This window comes from Gallinula chloropus (genome assembly GCF_964237585.1).
Source record: "Gallinula chloropus genome assembly, chromosome: 13".
In the NCBI taxonomy this organism is placed as follows: domain Eukaryota; kingdom Metazoa; phylum Chordata; class Aves; order Gruiformes; family Rallidae; genus Gallinula; species Gallinula chloropus.
This window is the reverse complement of record NC_140098.1, coordinates 14,668,367-14,685,413: the sequence shown is the minus strand read 5'-3', so window position 1 is coordinate 14,685,413 and position 17,047 is coordinate 14,668,367. Positions and strand designations below refer to the sequence as shown.

General features: G+C 65.6%; 3 protein-coding genes across 3 annotated transcripts; 1 reads left to right on the top strand and 2 right to left on the bottom strand.

Moving 5' to 3' along the window:
- Window positions 1–828: 828 nt before the first annotated feature.
- IL17C (interleukin 17C) lies at window positions 829–6,963 on the top strand (the record flags this gene model as incomplete). Its single annotated transcript, XM_084270071.1, has 3 exons — window positions 829–852; window positions 4,947–5,269; window positions 6,714–6,963. The coding sequence occupies 3 exons, from the start codon at window positions 829–831 to the stop codon at window positions 6,961–6,963; spliced, it is 597 nt and encodes a 198-aa protein (XP_084126197.1).
- Window positions 6,964–8,525: 1,562 nt separating this feature from the next.
- On the bottom strand, window positions 8,526–11,780 carry CYBA (cytochrome b-245 alpha chain). Its single transcript, XM_084270027.1, has 6 exons — window positions 11,648–11,780; window positions 10,282–10,351; window positions 10,033–10,107; window positions 9,719–9,802; window positions 9,548–9,629; window positions 8,526–9,448 (listed from the first exon to the last, which is right to left on the bottom strand). Exons 1-6 carry the CDS (start codon window positions 11,703–11,705, stop codon window positions 9,266–9,268), a joined length of 552 nt encoding a protein of 183 aa, XP_084126153.1. The 5' UTR covers window positions 11,706–11,780; the 3' UTR covers window positions 8,526–9,265.
- A 735-nt stretch (window positions 11,781–12,515) lies between these two features.
- Window positions 12,516–16,493, bottom strand: MVD (mevalonate diphosphate decarboxylase). The gene is made up of 10 exons (XM_084269879.1): window positions 16,378–16,493; window positions 15,445–15,515; window positions 15,230–15,344; window positions 14,986–15,135; window positions 14,691–14,890; window positions 14,478–14,552; window positions 14,075–14,293; window positions 13,857–13,972; window positions 13,654–13,762; window positions 12,516–12,735 (listed from the first exon to the last, which is right to left on the bottom strand). Exons 1-10 carry the CDS (start codon window positions 16,445–16,447, stop codon window positions 12,664–12,666), a joined length of 1,197 nt encoding a protein of 398 aa, XP_084126005.1. The 5' UTR covers window positions 16,448–16,493; the 3' UTR covers window positions 12,516–12,663.
- Between the last annotated feature and the right edge of the window lie 554 nt (window positions 16,494–17,047).

Below are 17,047 nucleotides of genomic sequence, written 5' to 3'. Positions count from 1 at the left end.
TTGGTATGGGGGGGGCTTCTCCCCTCTTGTTCCCCTACCCCTGTGGTTCATTTTTCCTGCTCTGTTTGGGGGGTGGGAGCACCCCATCCCCTCCCTGGGGCTGTCTGGGGCTCCTCAGTACCCACTTCCCCCCCCCCACCCCAGATCCGGGGGGACACCCACTATGCCACTGGTGTTAACCCTGTGCTGTAGCTGCCTTCTGGGGGTGCCTCTGGGCTTCCCCCAGGCATTTTGGGGGGGAAGAAGGGGGTCCCTGCTCCCCTGGGAGGGTCTGTGTGCCTGTTCCTTGCCAGCTCAGGGTGCACAGCACCCCAAAAAGTCCCTGCTGAAGCCAGTGTGCACCGCATCTCTTCAGTAAAGGGTGGTGCCAGGTCTTGTGGTCATGCCTGCTGCTCTTCCAGGTGCATCCTGCTATACTGGGAGCACTGGGATGCTGGTGGGGGTGGGGGATGCACGCACACTCCCCCAAAATCCTTCCCCTGCACACTGAAGGGGTCAAGCCTGCGGTGCTGATGGGGTGCTGGGGTCCTGCTGAGGGGGAGAAAGCCCAAGCCTGGCTCAGTGACAGAATGGGGGTGCAAGGGGGGGGCTCCATGGGGCTCCATACAGGGACATGGGCTATGGAAAGGGGGGAGGAATAACCCCCCCACCCCCACATGCTGCTCCCTGCCCCAGCTCCTCTCTGAATCCAAATCCTTCCCTCTCAGCCCAGCATCCTGCCTGGGACCCCCCACTCTGGGGCCACCCATCCTTGGTGGATTTTGGGGAGGTGAAAGGGGGGGGGGGGGGTGTAGCCTCAGCCCTTCAAGCCCTTTCCAGAGTTGCCCAATGTGGGATTTCTGCCCCGGGAAGGTGAGGGTGACATCACCAGCGCTTACGCAACGGGGTCAGGGCTGAGGCCATGGCCTGGGGCACAGGGAGCATGGCCCATGGGGGCATGGGGGGGATGGGGGCCCCGGGGGCATCCCACACCCCCGGCAGCGGAAGCCCTGGGTACCACCATCACCACCATCCCCTGGGGCACAGTCCCACCGTCACCAGCACGTCAGGGCGGCCAAACTGGTGGATACTCCCCTCCCTACATGTGCAGGTCCACATGCACACCCCATCCCAAACCCCATCCCATCCTAAGCCTCATCCCACCCCATCCCACCCATCCTACCCCATCTTACCCCACCCCATTCTCATCCCACCCCATCCCATCTGAAACCCCATCCCACCTTATCCCCATCCCACTCCATCCCACTCCCATCTTCACCCTATCTCATACCCCATACTACCCCATCCCAAGCCCCATCTCATCCCATCCTACCCCATCCCATCCAAAACCCCATCCCACTCCATCCCCATCCCCTCTAACCCCATCCCAATAACCATCTCACCCCATCCCCATCCCACTCCATCCCCATCCCACTCTATCCCACCCTACACCAAACCCCCTCTCATCCCACCCCATCCCAAACACCATCCCACCCCAACCCCTCTTCATCCCATCCCAAACCCCACCCCATCCCCATCCCACCCAATCCCACCCCATCCCATCCCAAACCCCACCCCATACCCATCCTCATCCCCATCCCACCCCATCGCCATCCCCATCCCACCCCATCCCCATCCCACCCCATCCCATCCCACCCATACCACCCCAAACCCTACTCCATCCTCATCCCCATCCCATCCCACCCCATCCCCATCCCATCCCACCCCATCCCCATCTCACCCCACCCCACCCCGTTCCACCCCACCCCATTCCACCCCATCCCACCCCATCCCCATCCCCATCCCCATCCCCATCCCATTCCCACCCCCATCCCATCCCACTCTATCCCACCCCATCCCCATCCCACCCCACTCTATCCCACCCCATCCCAAACCCCCTCTCACCCCACCCCATCCCAAACCCCTCCCCGATTTTTCGGGATGTCAAGAGCCGATTTCCGGCTGGAGCTCGCGGGGCTGAGCAGGAGCAGGAGCAGGAGGAGGAGGAGGAGGAGGAGGAAGTGTCCGGGCCGGCGGGGAGGAGAGGAGAGGAGAGGAGGAAGGCGGCCGGAGCTGGAGTTTCCAGGTGTGTGCACATCACCTGCCCCAGCCCTATATAAAGGCGGCGGCGGCGGCGGCGCTGCCACTCGGCCTCCCGCATCCCCGGGGCAGCAGTCGGGAAGGGCCCCCCCCAAAAAAGCTTCACACCCCCCCCCCCAACCCCCCGTTATACCCCCCGCTCGCCGCCTTCCCGAGCCCGTCACACCCGGTCTGATGGTAACGTGGGTCTGGGGGGGATTTGGGGGGGGGAGAAGGGGGGGGGGGGGGAGTGAGTGGGATGGGGTGAGAAGGGGAGGGAATGGGAGGGGGTGTCGTGTGCCGTGTGTGGGGGGGGGTGTGCACACGGGGGGGGGGGGGGTGGTGTTGGGGGTGTGCAGCTATGTGGGTATAGGGAATGGTGGGGGGGGGGTGTGCACACACACACGTGTGTGTGTATGTGTTGGTATGGAGGGGTGTGCAGCTCTGTGGGTACAGGGGATGGTGGGGGGTGTGCACACATGTGTGTGTGTGTGTGTTGGTATGGGGGGGTTGTGCAGCTCTGTGGGTGTAGGGGATGGTGGGGGGGGTGTGTGCACACACGTGTGTGTGTGTGTTGGTGTTGGGGGTGTGCAGCTCTGTCGGTGTAGGGGGGGGGTGCACACACGTGTGTGTGTGTGTGTGTTGGTATGGGGGGGGTGTGCAGCTCTGTGGGTGTAAGGGATGGTGGAGGGGTGTGCACACACGTGTGTGTGTGTTGGTGTTGGGGGTGTGCAGCCCCGTGGGTGTAGCTGGCAGGGTGGTGTGTGCACACGTGTGTGGCTCCATGCACAGCAGTAACCTGTGTGTCTGGCTGGGGGTGCACGGGGAAGGGTCGTTGGGGGTCAGTGTGTGTGTGTGCAGGGCAGGTACAGACACCTGTGTGCATGGCTGTGAACGTGTGTGTGCACATACGTGTGTGTGTGTACATACATGTCTGTGTGTACATACATGTGTGTACATACATGTCTGTGTGTACATACGTGTGTGTACATACGTGTGTGTACATACATGTCTCTGTACATACATGTGTGTGCATACATGTCTGTGAACATACGTGTGTGTGCATACATGTATGTGTACATACATGTCTGTGTGTGTACATGTGTGTGTACATACATGTCTGTGTGTGCACATGCATGTGTGTACATACATGTGTGTGTACATACATGTCTCTGTGTGTACATACATGTGTGTGTGTACATACGTGTGTGTACAGATGTGTGCCTGCCCGTGGGTGTGTGACTGTGCTGCTGCCTCTGGGCACAGGGATGCACCAGCTGCTACCCCCCTGTGTGTGTGTACACACATGTACCCCTGTGTGTGCACATACATGTACCCCTGTGTGTGTACCTACGTGTGTACCTGTGTGTGTACACACATGTACCCCTGTGCTTGAGCACACAGGTGTGTTCCACACACGTGCTGGTACCCTGTGTGTGCACACGTGTGCTGGCACTGTGGGTGCCTGTGTGGGTGTTTGTGTGCAGCTCCCTGTGTGGTGGTGCCTGCGATACGTAGGTATCCTCTGTGTGTCCGTACACATGTGTATCCTGTGTGTATGTACACACACAGGTGCCCCCTGTGTGTGTATGTACACACATGTGTACCCTCTGTGTGTCAGCACACACGTGTACTCTCCATGTGTATGGACACTATGGACACTCATGTATATACACTCCATGTGCATATACACACATAGGTACTCTCTCTGTGTGTATGTACACGTGTGTATCCTCTGTGTGCATGTACACACATGTACACTCTGGATACTCACACTCTGTCTATAGACACACACGTACTCTGTGTGTATGTACACACGTGTGTACACTCTGGATACTCACATACAGACATACACTCTGTGTGTATGTACACACACACACATGTACTCTCTGTGTGTACATACACATGTAAGTACCCTCATTGTGTGTATGTACCCATGTGTGTACCCTCAGTGTGTATGTACACGTGTGTGTACACTCTGGATACTCACACATACACTCTGTGTGTATGTACACACACATGTACTCTGTGTGTGTATGTACACGTGTAAGTACCCTGGGTGTGTCTGTACCCGCGTGTGTATCCTCAGTGTGTCTGTACACTCAGGTGTTCACCCCCGTGTGCCCTCTGTGCACACACATGTGTGTGTGTCCTGTGTGGCTGCGTGTTCCATGCTGGAGCTGGGCACACGCCTGACACGGGTGCTGCTGGGAGCTCAGGGAGGGTGCTGGTGCTTTTGGGGTGAGGGTGCTGGCTCTGCCCATCAGACACCCCCCCCCAGGGATGGGAAGGGGGATGCTGCGAGCCCACCCTAAGGGAACCCAGGTGGGGAGGGGTCATTGTGTGTGTGGGGGGGGGTCAGTGTGTCCCAGGTGGGGGTCAGTGTGTGGGTGGGGGGGTCAGTGTGTGTGTGTCGGGTCAGTGTGTCCCGGGTGGGGGTCAGTGTGTGTGTGTGGGGGGGGGGTCAGTGTGTCCTGGGTGGGGGTCAGTGTGTGTGTGGGGGGGTCAGTGTGTGGGTGGGGGGGGTCAGTGTGTGGGTGGCGGGGTCAGTGTGTCCCGGGTGGGGGTCAGTGTGTGGGTGGGGGGTCAGTGTGTGGGTGGGGGGTCAGTGTGTCCCAGGTGGGGGGGTCAGTGTGTCCCAGGTGGGGGGGTCAGTGTGTGTGGGTGGGTGGGGTCAGTGTGTGGGTGGGGGGGGTCAGTGTCCCAGGTGAGGGGTCAGTGTGTGTGTGGGGGGTCAGTGGGGGGGGGGGGGGGGGGGGGTGTCAGTGTGTCCCGGGTGGGGGGGGGGTCACTGTGTGTGGGGGGTCACTGTGTGGGGGGGTCAGTGTGTCCCGGGTGGGGGGGGTCAGTGTCTGGGTGCCCCCCCGCTGACCCCTCTTCTCCCGCAGGGCTGGCTGGGTGCCCTGGCCCTGCTGAGCGCCCTGGCGCTGTGCCGCAGCCTGCGCCGGCCCCCGCACCACCCCCCGCACGGCCGCTGCTACAGCGCGGGGGAGCTGCGGGACGGCGAAGCCCCCGCGCATCTCCTGGGCCGCAACCTGCGCTGGGACCAGTACGTCCCAGTACAGCTGGTGCCGCAGCTGGAGCGGCTGCAGGAGGTCACCGGCCCCCGGCGGCACCGGCGGCACCACGACCGCTCCTGCCCGGCGCTGCAGCTCCGCACCGGCCTCCACAGCGAGCCCAACGAGCGCTCCATCTCCCCGTGGCGCTACCGGTGAGACACCCACCCCCCCAGCGCCCCCAGGCAGGGTCCTGCCCCCTTCAGCCCCGTGCTGCCTGATGCGCCGTGCCTCAGTTTCCCCCTCCCCCCAAATCAGGGTCCTGCCCCCATCATCCCTGTGCTGCCTGATGCACCGTGCCTCAGTTTCCCCCCACCCCCCAAATCAGGGTCCTGCCCCCATCATCCCTGTGCTGCCTGATGCACCGTGACTCCCTCCCCCCAACCCATCCCCTCCCACCCCAGTGTCGCCCCCACCTTATCTAGGTCCTGCCCCCATCTTCCCCCTGCCGCCTGATACCCTGTGCCTCAGTGTCCCACCCCTGTCCCCCTCATCCCGTCCCTGTTGTCCCCCCCCTTATCTAGGTCCTGCCCCCATCATCTCTGTGCTGCCTGATGCACTGTGACCCAGTTGTGTGCCCCCAAATCAGGGTCCTTCCCCCTTCATCCCTGTGCTGCCTGATGCACTGTGCCTCAGTTTCCCCCCACCCCCCAAATCAGGGTCCTGCCCCCATCATCCCCGTGCTGCCTGATGCACCGTGACCCAGTTGTGTGCCCCCCCCTTCCCCCCAAATCAGGGTCTTTCCCCCTTCATCCCCGTGCTGCTTGATACACTGTGCCTCAGTTTCCCCACCCGCCCCCCAACCCCTCCATATCAGGGTCCTTCCCCCATCATCCCCGTGCTGCCTGATGCACCGTGCCTCAGTTTCCCCACACCCCCTCCCCAAACCCCCCAAATCAGGGTCCTGCCCCCTTCAACCCCGTGCTGCCCGATGCACTGTGCCTCAGTTTCCCCACCCCCCACCCCCCCCCCCAAATCAGGTTCCTTCCCCCATCATCCCCGCGCTGCCTGATGCACCGTGACCCAGTTGTGTGCCCCCCCCTTCCCCCCAAATCAGGGTCTTTCCCCCTTCATCCCCGTGCTGCTTGATACACTGTGCCTCAGTTTCCCCACCCGCCCCCCAACCCCTCCATATCAGGGTCCTTCCCCCATCATCCCCGTGCTGCCTGATGCACCGTGCCTCAGTTTCCCCACACCCCCTCCCCAAACCCCCCAAATCAGGGTCCTGCCCCCTTCATCCCCATGCTGCCCGATGCACTGTGCCTCAGTTTCCCCACCCCCCACCCCCCCACCCCCAAATCAGGTTCCTTCCCCCATCATCCCCGCGCTGCCTGATGCACCGTGCCTCCACCCTGTCCCCCCGATCCTCCCCACCCCCCATTTATCTAGACGCATCCCCCACCATCCCCACGCTGCCTGCTGCACCCTGCCTCAGTTTCCCCAAACATCCCTCCCCAGGGGGCAGCCCTCTCCAGAGCTGGGGCAGGGGGCAATCCCCACATTTGGAGGGGCGGGGGGGCCAGAATGCCTCAGTTACCCGGTTACCGGTCGCTCACCGCCCCTCTCCTCCCCATTTGCCCCCCCTCCCCACCCCCGCAGCATCGATGAGGACGAGGACCGGTACCCGCGGAAGTTGGCGTTCGCCGAGTGCCTCTGCAGCGGCTGCGTGGATGTCAAGACCGGACGGGAAACCACGTCGCTCAACTCCGTGCCCATCCACCAGACCATGCTGGTGCTGCGCCGCAAGCCCTGCCCCCCCCCGGCCCCCCCCGGCCTCCTCACCTTCGAGGTGGCTTACATCGAGGTGCCGGTGGGCTGCACCTGCGTGCTGCCCCGCACGGGGCGCTGAGACCCCCCCCCCCTTCCCCCCCTAAACCACCCCCCCTCCATCCTAACCCCCCCCTCACCCCCCCCACCCGTGGAGCCCCGTAGCGTGACCGTGTCACCGCAGCCACCCCACCCCCCCCGTGCTTGTTTTAGAGCACCCCCCACCCCCCCAGCCGGGTGTGCCCCCCCCCCCCCCAGACCCCCTATTTATCACTTATTTATGAGCCCTGTGCTGGGGGGGCTGTTTTTAACCCCTATTTATTGCTGACCCGACCCCCCCCCCCACTGCAGCTGGGGGGGGTCCAGCATCACCCCACAGCCGGACCCTGTGAGTGCTGCTGGGGGGTCACTGGTTATTTATTCCCCCCTCCCCCCCCCAAGCTATTTATTGCCCCCCACCCCCCCATGGGCTATTTAATAAAGACTGACCCTCAGACACAGCCCCTCTCTGCCTTGGGGGGGTGGATGGGGGGGAAAGGGGGTGCAGGTGGGGATGGGGGGTCCTGTGGGGTGATGCTCAGCTGTGGGGGTCTCGCAGCCTTGGTGGGAGGAACTGGGAGGAGGTGGCAGGGTCTGGGGGTGCCCCACATCCCCATCACCCCATTTCACACCTTTCCCACTTCTCTGCCCCCCCCCCATTGCCCCCCTCACCCCCCCCCCAGCACCCCAAGGCCCAGCGCCACCTGCTGGGCCCCCCCCGCCCCAGCACCCTGTCAGCACCCATGGGTGCAGGGGTGCACCCCTCACCCAGCTTGGGGGGCAGAGGTGGGCCCAGAGCAGCTGTTGATGCCCAAGGGTGTGGGGAAGGGGGTTGGCACCACATCCCACCCAAGCACCTACGAGTGGGAGTAGGGAAGGAAATGCCACCCCATCCCCCCTCCCACACTGGGGGAGGGGTCACCCCAGGCTTTGAGGGGGGGCTCCCCTGGGTCTCACCGTGCAGGTCCACCCCTGGGGACCATGGGACACCCCCGGGTTCACCCTCACCCCTGGTCCACAGATTCAAGGGGGGCCCAGTGGTGTGGGGGAGGACGACCCACCCCAGAACCTGTCCCTGTCCCCTCCCTGGCAAGGGGGGGCACACTCTGCAACCCCCTCCCACCCCCAGCTTCAGCTGCACCCTGGGCTCTGCCCATAACCCGGCTGTTTGTCCTGAACCAGCCCCCCCCAACCCCTGCCCAGCAGCTGCAGCCCCCCCATAGCAGGAAGTTGGGGGGGGCGGGGGGGGTCAGAGCTTTTCCCACTCTTTATTGCAGCAGCAACTGCAGAAGGTACAAAAAACAGCAAGAGCCAGTGCAGGGAGCAGGAACCCCCCCCCCCCAACACCCCCACTGAGGGGCTGCAGCCCCCTCAGGGAACAGGGGATACCCCAGGGACCTGAGCACCCCCAGGGAGTTGGGTGTCTCTAAGAGCTTGGGATCCTTCACAGAGCTGGGAACCGTCAGGGAGCTCAGCATCCTCATGGATTTGGGGATCCCCGGGAGCTGGGGACCTTCCTGAGGAGCTGGAGCATCCCTGAGGGTTTGGGGATCCCCAGGAGCAGGGGAAGCCCACAGGAGCTGAGCATCCCTGGGAAATCTGGGGATCCCAGGAACGGGGGACCCTCCCAAGGAGCTGAGCATCCCTGGGGATTCCAGGAGCTGGGGAAGCCCACAGGAGCTGAGCATCCTTGGGGATTTGGGGATCCCCAGGAGCTGGGGACCTTCCTGAGGAGCTGGAGCATCCCTGGTGGTCTGGGAATCCCCAGGAGTAGGGGAAGCTCACAGGAGCTGGAGCATCCCTGGGGATTTGGGGATCCCAGGAGCTGAGGACTCCCCTGAGGAGATGGAGGAGCATCCCTGGGGATTTGGGGATCCCAGGAGCTGGGGACTCCCCTGAGGAGCTGGAGGAGCATCCCTGGGGATTTGGGGATCCCAGGAGCTGGGGACTCCCCTGAGGAGCTGGAGGAGCATCCCTGGGGATTTGGGGATCCCAGGAGCTGGGGACTCCCCTGAGGAGCTGGAGCATCCCTGGGGATTTGGGGATCCCCAGGAGCTGGAGACCCTCCTGAGGAGCTGGAGCATCCCTGGGGATTTGGGGATCCCAGGAGCTGGGGACTTCCCTGAGGAGCTGAAGGAGCATCCCTGGGGATTTGGGGATCCCAGGAGCTGGGGGCTCCCCTGAGGAGCTGGAGGAGCATCCCTGGGGCTCCCCAGGAGCCAGGAACCCCACTCCCCCCCCCAGCAGCCGGGGTGCAGCAGGGAAGCAGGAGCACGAGCAGCGTGGCAGCAGCAAGAAGGCATCATGTGTGTGTGTGTGTGTGTGTCCTGTGCCCCCCCCCCACTTTACTCAGCCTCCACAGGAATGGGGTTCACCTGCCCCCCCACCTCCGCCGGCTGCTTCTTGCGGGCGTCGGCGGGGGGCCGGGGTGGGGGGTTGCTGGGGGGCTGCTTGATGGTGACCCCCACGTGCGGCCGCTCCCGGGGCTTCTCCTCGATGGGTCTCCACTCCTCCCCACGCACTGCCGCCTGCAGAGCCATGGAGGGCTGTCAGGAGGGGGTGTCCCCCCTCAGAAGGGCACCCAGCCCCCCCAAACCCCCCCCCCAAACCACCACCCCCCTACTCACCAGCAGGTAGATGCCGCTGGCGATGCCCAGGCAGACGGTGCCCAGGATGGTGGAGAGGAGGAATCCAGCGGGGACAGCCAGGCTGTGGGGGTGAAAGGGGGTTCATGGGGGGGCTTTGTTCGGGGGGGGGGGGGGGCTGTGCCCCCAGCCCCATCCTCACACCCCACTTACGCTGCGTGCAGGACAGCACGGACGTAGTAATTCCTGGTGAGGGGCCCAAACACCTTCACCACGGCTGTCAGGTACTTCTGGCCACTGCAGAGCAATGATGGGGGGGTCAGGAGGGGCGTCCTGCCCCCCCCACTCCCCCACCCTCAAAAGGAAGCACCCACCCCCCCCTTCCCCACACTGTCCCTGCATGGGGCACCCCAGGGATCCCACCCCCCTGCTCCCATCCCGCTGGTCCCAAGTGCCTGTGTTGGGGATGGGGGGGGGTGCAGACCCCCAATACAGGGGGGGTGCAGAAGGGGGGGGGCAGCACTTACCACCTCTCCATGGTGGAGCCCTTCTTCCTCTTGCTCCTGGGGTACTCGAGCAGACAGACCAAGACACCTGCAGCGCTGCAGGGGGGTCAAGGAAAGGGGCGCTCGGGGGCAGGATGAGCCCCTGGGGGACACCCCGGGCACACAGCAGGGAGGGGGTGATGCTTCTCCTCCCCCACCCCACACCCCCCTGGCCCCCCGGGGCAGGGGTTCCTCACAGCCCCACCCCAGGCATCCCCTCCTCAAGGATACATGGCGTAGGCTGCGAAGTACCAGCCCTTGAACTGCCCCGCCACAGCCACGATCCCACCGGTCAGCATGACTGTGGGGATGGGGTGGGCTTATGGGGGGGCCACCTCCATGTGCAGGGCCCCCCCTGAACCCCACACCTGGGATACAACCCCCCCGCCAACCTGGGGTTACAGCCCCAGGGACCCCCGTGTGCAGGGTGCTGGGGAGATGCTGTGTGTGGGACCCCTGGGTCAGGGGAGGGAACTGGGGGGGGAGGTCCAGACTTTGGGGGGGGGGGCTGGGGGTGTGGGGTGAGCCATGGACACATGAGCTCCTGCCATGAGCTTTGGTCCCCTGGGCAGAGGAGGGAGAGGAAGGAGGGGAGGAAGAGTAAGAAGAGGACGTGGAGGGATGAAGAGGAAGAGGAGGGAAGGGACGGAGGGGAAGAAGAGGAGGAAGGGGATGGAGGGGAGGAAGGGAACGGGAAGCAGGGGGGACTGAGGAAGAAGAGGGGAAGGGGGGAAGAGGAGGAAGAAGAGGGGAAGGGGGGAAGAGGAGGAAGAAGAGGGGAAGGGGGGGAAGAGGAGGAAGAAGAGGGGAAGGCGGGGAAGAGGAGGAAGAAGAGGGGAAGGCGGGGGAAGAGGAGGAAGAAGAGGGGAAGGGGGAGAAGAGGAGGAAGAAGAGGGGAAGGGGGGAAGAGAGGAAGAAGAGGGGAAGGGGGGGAAGAGGAGGAAAGAAGAGGGGAAGGGGGAAAGAGGAGGAAGAAGAGGGGAAGGGGGGGAAGAGGAGGAAGAAGAGGAGGAAGGGGGAAGAGGAGGAAGAAGAGGGGAAGGGGGAAGAGGAGGAAGAAGAGGGGAAGGGGGAAGAGGAGGAAGAAGAGGGGAAGGGGGGGAAGAGGAGGAAGAAGAGGGGAAGGGGGGAAGAGGAGGAAGAAGAGGGGAAGGGGGGAAGAGGAGGAAGAAGAGGGGAAGGGGGAAAGAGGAGGAAGAAGAGGGGAAGGGGGGGAAGAAGAGGAAGGGGAGGGGAAGGGGGGAAGAGGAGGAAGGGGAGGGGAAGGGGGGAAGAGGAGGAAGGGGAGGGGAAGGGGGGAAGAGGAGGAAGGGGAGGGGAAGGGGGCAAGAGGAGGAAGGGGAGGGGAAGGGGGGCGGGCAGGCAGGGAGGAAGCGGCTCTGACCCAGGGCATCCCCAGAACTTCCCGATCGTCCCCGGCGCCTCCCGCTTGCGCCACCCCGGAAGCCCCCAGCGCCCCCGGAGCCAGCGTCACCCCCCACCCGCCGTGCCTGCAGCCCCGGCCCCTCCATCCATCCTCACCCCACCCCCCCCCCCTGCCCACGCCCCCCACCCTCCCCCGACCCCTCTCCGGCCTCCCCGGGCCCCCCCCACTCACTCAGCCCGGCCGCCAGCGCCTGCTCGTTGGCCCACATGGCCCATTCGATCTGCCCCATGGCTCCGCTCGGCTCGGGGGGCTCAGGGGGGGCTCAGGGGGGGCTCGGGGGGGTGCGCTCGGCTCGGCTCGTCGCGGTTCGGCTGGTTCCGGAAGGCGGATAAGGCGCGACAATGGAACCCCGCCCTGGCCACGCCCCCTCGGAGCAGGCCACGCCCCTTCCCTGCCAGCCCGGCCCTTCCATTGGCCACACCCCTCAAGCCACGCCCCTTCCCCGCCAGCCCGGCCCTTCCATTGGCCACACCCCGCGCATAGCCCCGCCCCTTGGGGGCCCGCCCCTCCCAGGCCCCGCCCCCGGGGACGCAGGGTGCCGGGGGGGTGCGGAGGGGGTGCGGGGATCAGGATCGGGCCCCGGGGGAGCGAGGGGGCTGCGGGGGGGTCAGGTCCGGCCCCGCGGGGACAGGCTGGGCCCTGCATCGGCCGGGGGCTGTGGGGGACGTGGGGGCCATGTGGGGCTGGGGGGGATGTGGGGGGCCATGTGGGGCTGGGGGGGGACCATGGGGGGCCATGTGGGGCTGGGGGGGACATGGGGGCCATGTGGGGCTGGGGGGAATGTGGGGGACACATGGGGGACCATGTGGGGCTGGGGGGGGATGTGGGAGGCCATGTGCGGCTGGGGGGACGTGGGGGGCCATGTGGGGCTGGGGGGGGCATGCAGAGACACGGGGGGGTCTGGGGGGGCAGGATGAGCCCCAGCAGGGCCAGGCACAGCCGTTCAGAGGAACCACCCCCACCCCAACACCTTGCCCCCCACCTTCTGTCCGGCGATGACCCCCCAGCCCAGCGCAGCCCCCACACCCCAACACAGCGCTGCAGCCACAAAAACTCCTTGTATTTCCTTATAAAAGGGTAAAAACCAGCCCCGGGGGGGGCACATCCCACCCCCCAGGCTGGGCTTGGTGTCCTGAAGCACCAGGAGAGCCCCCCACCCCCCCAAATCACGTCAGTCCCTGGCAGTGTCAGCGGGGCAGCCCGTCTGCTCCCAGGAGGTGCTGGCTGGGGTCATCCACGAGCTGGGGTCCAGGACCGGGCTGCAGGGGAGGACATGGGGTTAGGGGGCACCTGGGGAGCCCCGCTTCCTGCAGGGACCCCCACCTCGGGGCTGTGGGGCAGCTCTGGGGTCCCACAGACCCCCAAAAGGCAGCCACATGGGTCACACATGGGACGTGTCTAGGGATGGGGTCCTGCAGAGCTTGGGGACAGGGATGGGGGCCCACACACAGCACTAGGCATGGGGACAGGGACGGGGGGGTCCTGGGCACCCCTGGGGACAGGGTCCTATGCATCCCTAGAGACAGGGATGGTATCCTATGGATCCCTAGAGACAGGGATGGTATCCTATGGACCCCTAGGGACAGGGATGGAGTCCTATGCACCCCCAGGGACAGGGATGGGGACCTGTGCACCCCTGGGGACAGGGTCCTATGCATCCCTAGAGACAGGGATGGTATCCTATGGCCCCCTAGGGACAGGGATGGAGTCCTATGCACCCCCAGGGACAGGGATGGGGTTCTGTGCACCCCTGCAGACAAGGTCCTATGCATCCCCCCAGAGTCAGCGATGGGGTCCTATGGACCCCTAGGGACAGGGATGGGGTCCTATGCAACCCCAGGGACAAGAACAGGGTCCTATGCACCCGCAGGGACAGGGATGGGGTCCTGTGCACCCCTGGAGACAAGGTCCTATGCACCCCCAGGGACAGGGATGGGGTCCTGTGCACCCCTGGGGACAGGGTCCTGTGCAGCCCTGGGGACAGGGACAGGGTCCTATGCACCCCCAGGGACAGGGATGGGGTCCCACACATACCCCCAGGGACGGGAACAGAGACAGAACCCCATGCACAGCCCTATGGGCAGTGCCAGGGCCAGACCCTCACCGCAGAGGCCAGCCAGCCAGGTCCCCCCCAGCCCCATTACCCCCCCTCCCCAGCTGCCCCCCCAGCCCCCTACCTTGGTGTGCAGGATGTAGCGCACGGTCCCCGGCAGCGGCTCCGTCACCACGGCGGCGAGCAGCTCCGGCGGCAGCGATGCCAAGCCCACGGGCAGCCCCCTCACGAACCTGCAGCACAGCCCAGCGCTCACAACAGCCCCCCCATCCAATTTACAGCCCCCCCACCATCCCACCCCCCCATCCCCTCAGTGATTGCCCTTACTGGTCCCCGTTGGTGGCGGGGGGGAAGCTGCGTCTCACCACCTCCACAAACTCATCCACGGTGTCGGCCAGCGTGAAGATGACGGCGTTGGGGCCGGCGTCGAAGCTGTAGGCTACCTGTGGTGGGGTGTGAGGGTAGGGGGATGGACAGACAGACAGATGGATCAAGGGATTGCGGCACCCAGAGCAAAGCAGGAGCCCCGTGGGGGTGGCTCGTACCTTGGTGCAGCCGTGGTGGGCGTTGAAGCGGTGTGCCAGGGCGATGATGCGCCGCGACAGGTCGTTGAGGTAGAAGATGGGGGGGAAGGTGTCGAGGCAGGTGGCGTGGAACTGGTTGCTGTCCTGCATGGCCAGCTGCCCGAAGGCCTCGAAATCCCGCTCACGGATGTGCCGGATCATCAGGGACAGGCGTTCCGGCACCACCACCTCTGCCCGGTGCTGCCACGGCGAGGGGGGGGTCACGGTCACCCCCAGTTGGGAACACCCATGGGACTGAGACCCTTTGGGCCCCCTGCGCCCCCTCCAACATGGAGAAACAACCCCCCACCCACCCCCACCAAAGGAAACAGGACCCCAAACCCTCAGCACCCCCCCAGGCAGGATTGGGGCTGTCACCCTGTACCTTCAGCAGCGGGCTGGTGTCCACGCTGGTCTGCATCCCCGCCGTGCTGCCCACCTCCTTCTTCTCCCCACTGACCTGAGTGAGGGGGCACAAGAGGTGGGACACGACCCTCCCTTTAGCCCCCCCCCAACCCCTGAGCCCTACAGTTTGCACCCACACAGGCTGCTCCCATCACCCCCCCCCAAACCTTCAAACCCCACCCCAGTTCCTCACCACCAAGACGAGGACCCTGAGCTCTGGCCAGTGCGTTTCGGGGGCCACTTGGTGAGCCAGGCTGTCCCTGCCGTCCGGCCGCTCGCCCCGCTGCCACTGCACGAAGCCCCCCAGCATGCTGCGGCAGGCGCTGCCCGAGCCGCGCCGCGCCACCTCCGACAGCTCGCCCTCCACGCCGTACAGCCGCGCCAGCGCCGACACTGCGGGGACAGCACGGGGTCAGGGGGATGTGGGGGGACACACACACAACTGGTATCCCCCTCCCGCTGCCCCCCCTACGTCCCAGCTCACCCACCCAGGCAGGCGTAGCCAGCGGCGGAGGATGCCAGCCCGGCGGCGGTGGGGAAGTTGTTCTGGGTGGCGATGTGGATCTTGTAGGAGAGGTTGAGCGGAGGAGCCGCGTCCTCGGCGCTGCCGCCCCGGCGCTTGCGGGCCAGGCGCCGCACTGCCAGGGGACAGGGGACAGGTGGGTACAGGGGAAACACACCCCCCCCCCAATCTCGCCCCCGGGGGGTGCGTGGGGTAGGGGGGGTGCTCACCCTCCTTCAGGCAGGCCTGCAGCCGCGGGTGCCCCACGTCGGCCTCCTCTCCGTTGAGCCACAGACGGTCCTCTGCAAAGTCCCGGCTGGCGGCAGCCGTGGTGGTGGTCTTCAGCTGGGGGGGGAGGGGGGGGAGTGTGGGGAGAGGGGGCTCAGCACCCCCTGTACGGGGTGGGCAGGGGAGGGCGTGACCCTGAGCCTGAGCCCCCACCAACCTGGTCCTGGTGCAGCGTCACGCTCAGGGAGGAGTTGATGGGCAGGATCAGGTCGTTGTCCCGTTTGCCCCCTGCAAGAGAGGGGATGGCACAGGATGGCACGGCACAGCTTGGCATGGCAGGGCATGGCATGGCATGGCACTGCATGGCATGGCATGGCATGGCATGGCATGGCATACAGTATGGTATGGCATGGCATGACACAACTTGGCACAGTGTGTCACAGCATGGCACGGTATGTCACGGCACAGCATGGCATGGGATGGCACATGGTACAGTATGGCATGCTATAGCACAGCATGGCATGGCACAGCATGGCATGGGATGGCACAGCTTTGGCATGGTACAGCATGGCACACGGTATGGTATGGCATGGCATGGGACAGCTCGGCATGGCATAGCACAGTATGGCACAGCACAGCATGGCACACAGTATGGCATGGCATGGCATAGCACAGCACAGCACGGCACAGCACGGCATGGCTTGGCACGGCATGGCACAGTATGGCACCCACAGCACGGCTCAGCACGGCACAGCACGACACGGCATGGCTTGGCACGGCATGGCACAGTATGGCACGGCTCGGCATGGCACAGTATGGCTCGGCACGGCTTGGCTCAGCTCGGCTCGGCTCGGCACGGCTCGGACCGGACTGGACCGGACCGGACCAGACCGACTCGGCTCGGCACGGCTCGGCTCGGCTCGGCTCGGCTCGGCACGGCTCGGCACGGCACGGCTCGGCACGGCTCGGCACAGCACGGCTCGGCTCGGCTTGGCTCGGCTCGGTCTGTCAGTCTGGCCCGGCCCGGCCCCGGGCCCCCCCCCCCGCCCCCGGCCGGGCCATACCCGGCCCCGCTCCCGGGGTCTCCGCCCCGCACAGCCCCGAGCGGGGCCCCGGGACAGCCGCCCCCGGCGCGGCCGGCAGCACTCACAGTACTTGATGACGGCGATGTTGACGGGCGCCGTGCAGGTCACCATGGAGAGCGCCCGCTCCTCCGCCATCGCGCCGCCGCCGCTGCTGCCGCGCTGCCGGCTCGGGGCCGGCGGCTTCAAGCCCCGCCCACCGCACCACCCCCGTGACCGTCGCCCGTGGTGATTCCTCGCCTCGCCATTGGCCGACGCAGCAGCGCCCGGCGCTCAACGCCCAATCAAAGCGATCGGACCACGGAGCGGCTCCGCCCACTGCCGGCGCTGGGACGGACACGCGGGGGCGCCATGTTGGAGTCGGGAAGGGGCTGCGGGGCTGGGGCAGCGCCGGGCCGGGCCGGGGCACCGCGGCAGCCCGAGCCCAGAGCCGCGGGGAGCAGCCGCGGGGCCCCGGGGAGCGGCTGCCGCAGTCCGGCTGCCCTGGCACAGCATCACCGGGCTGGAACAGGCCTTTCGGGTCACCCAGTCCAACCATTCCCATCCTGTGCTGCCCCAGCTCCCTGAGCACCTCATCTCCCCTCTGTTAAACACACCCAGGGGGTGACTCAGCCCCTCCCTGGGCAGCCTGTTCCCCAGCCCCACAACTCTGCCAGGGAAGAACTTTCCCCTCCCAGCTGAGCTGACCCTGCCCTGGGGCAGCTTGAGCCCATTGCCCCTTGTCCCAGCTCCTGTCCC

Coding starts and splice junctions, on each gene's coding strand:
- CYBA (XM_084270027.1), bottom strand. CDS start 11,705: ATGGGGCAGATCGAATGGGCCATGTGGGCCAACGAGCAGGCGCTGGCG. Junction 10,352..11,647: donor GGCGCTGGCGGCCGGGCTGA/GTGAGTGGGGGG, acceptor CCATCCCCACAG/TCATGCTGACCGGTGGGATC. Junction 9,803..10,032: donor GGCTCCACCATGGAGAGGTG/GTAAGTGCTGCC, acceptor ATTGCTCTGCAG/TGGCCAGAAGTACCTGACAG.
- MVD (XM_084269879.1), bottom strand. CDS start 16,447: ATGGCGGAGGAGCGGGCGCTCTCCATGGTGACCTGCACGGCGCCCGTC. Junction 15,136..15,229: donor GCAGGCCTGCCTGAAGGAGG/GTGAGCACCCCC, acceptor GTCCCCTGGCAG/TGCGGCGCCTGGCCCGCAAG. Junction 14,294..14,477: donor ACACCAGCCCGCTGCTGAAG/GTACAGGGTGAC, acceptor TCGCCGTGGCAG/CACCGGGCAGAGGTGGTGGT.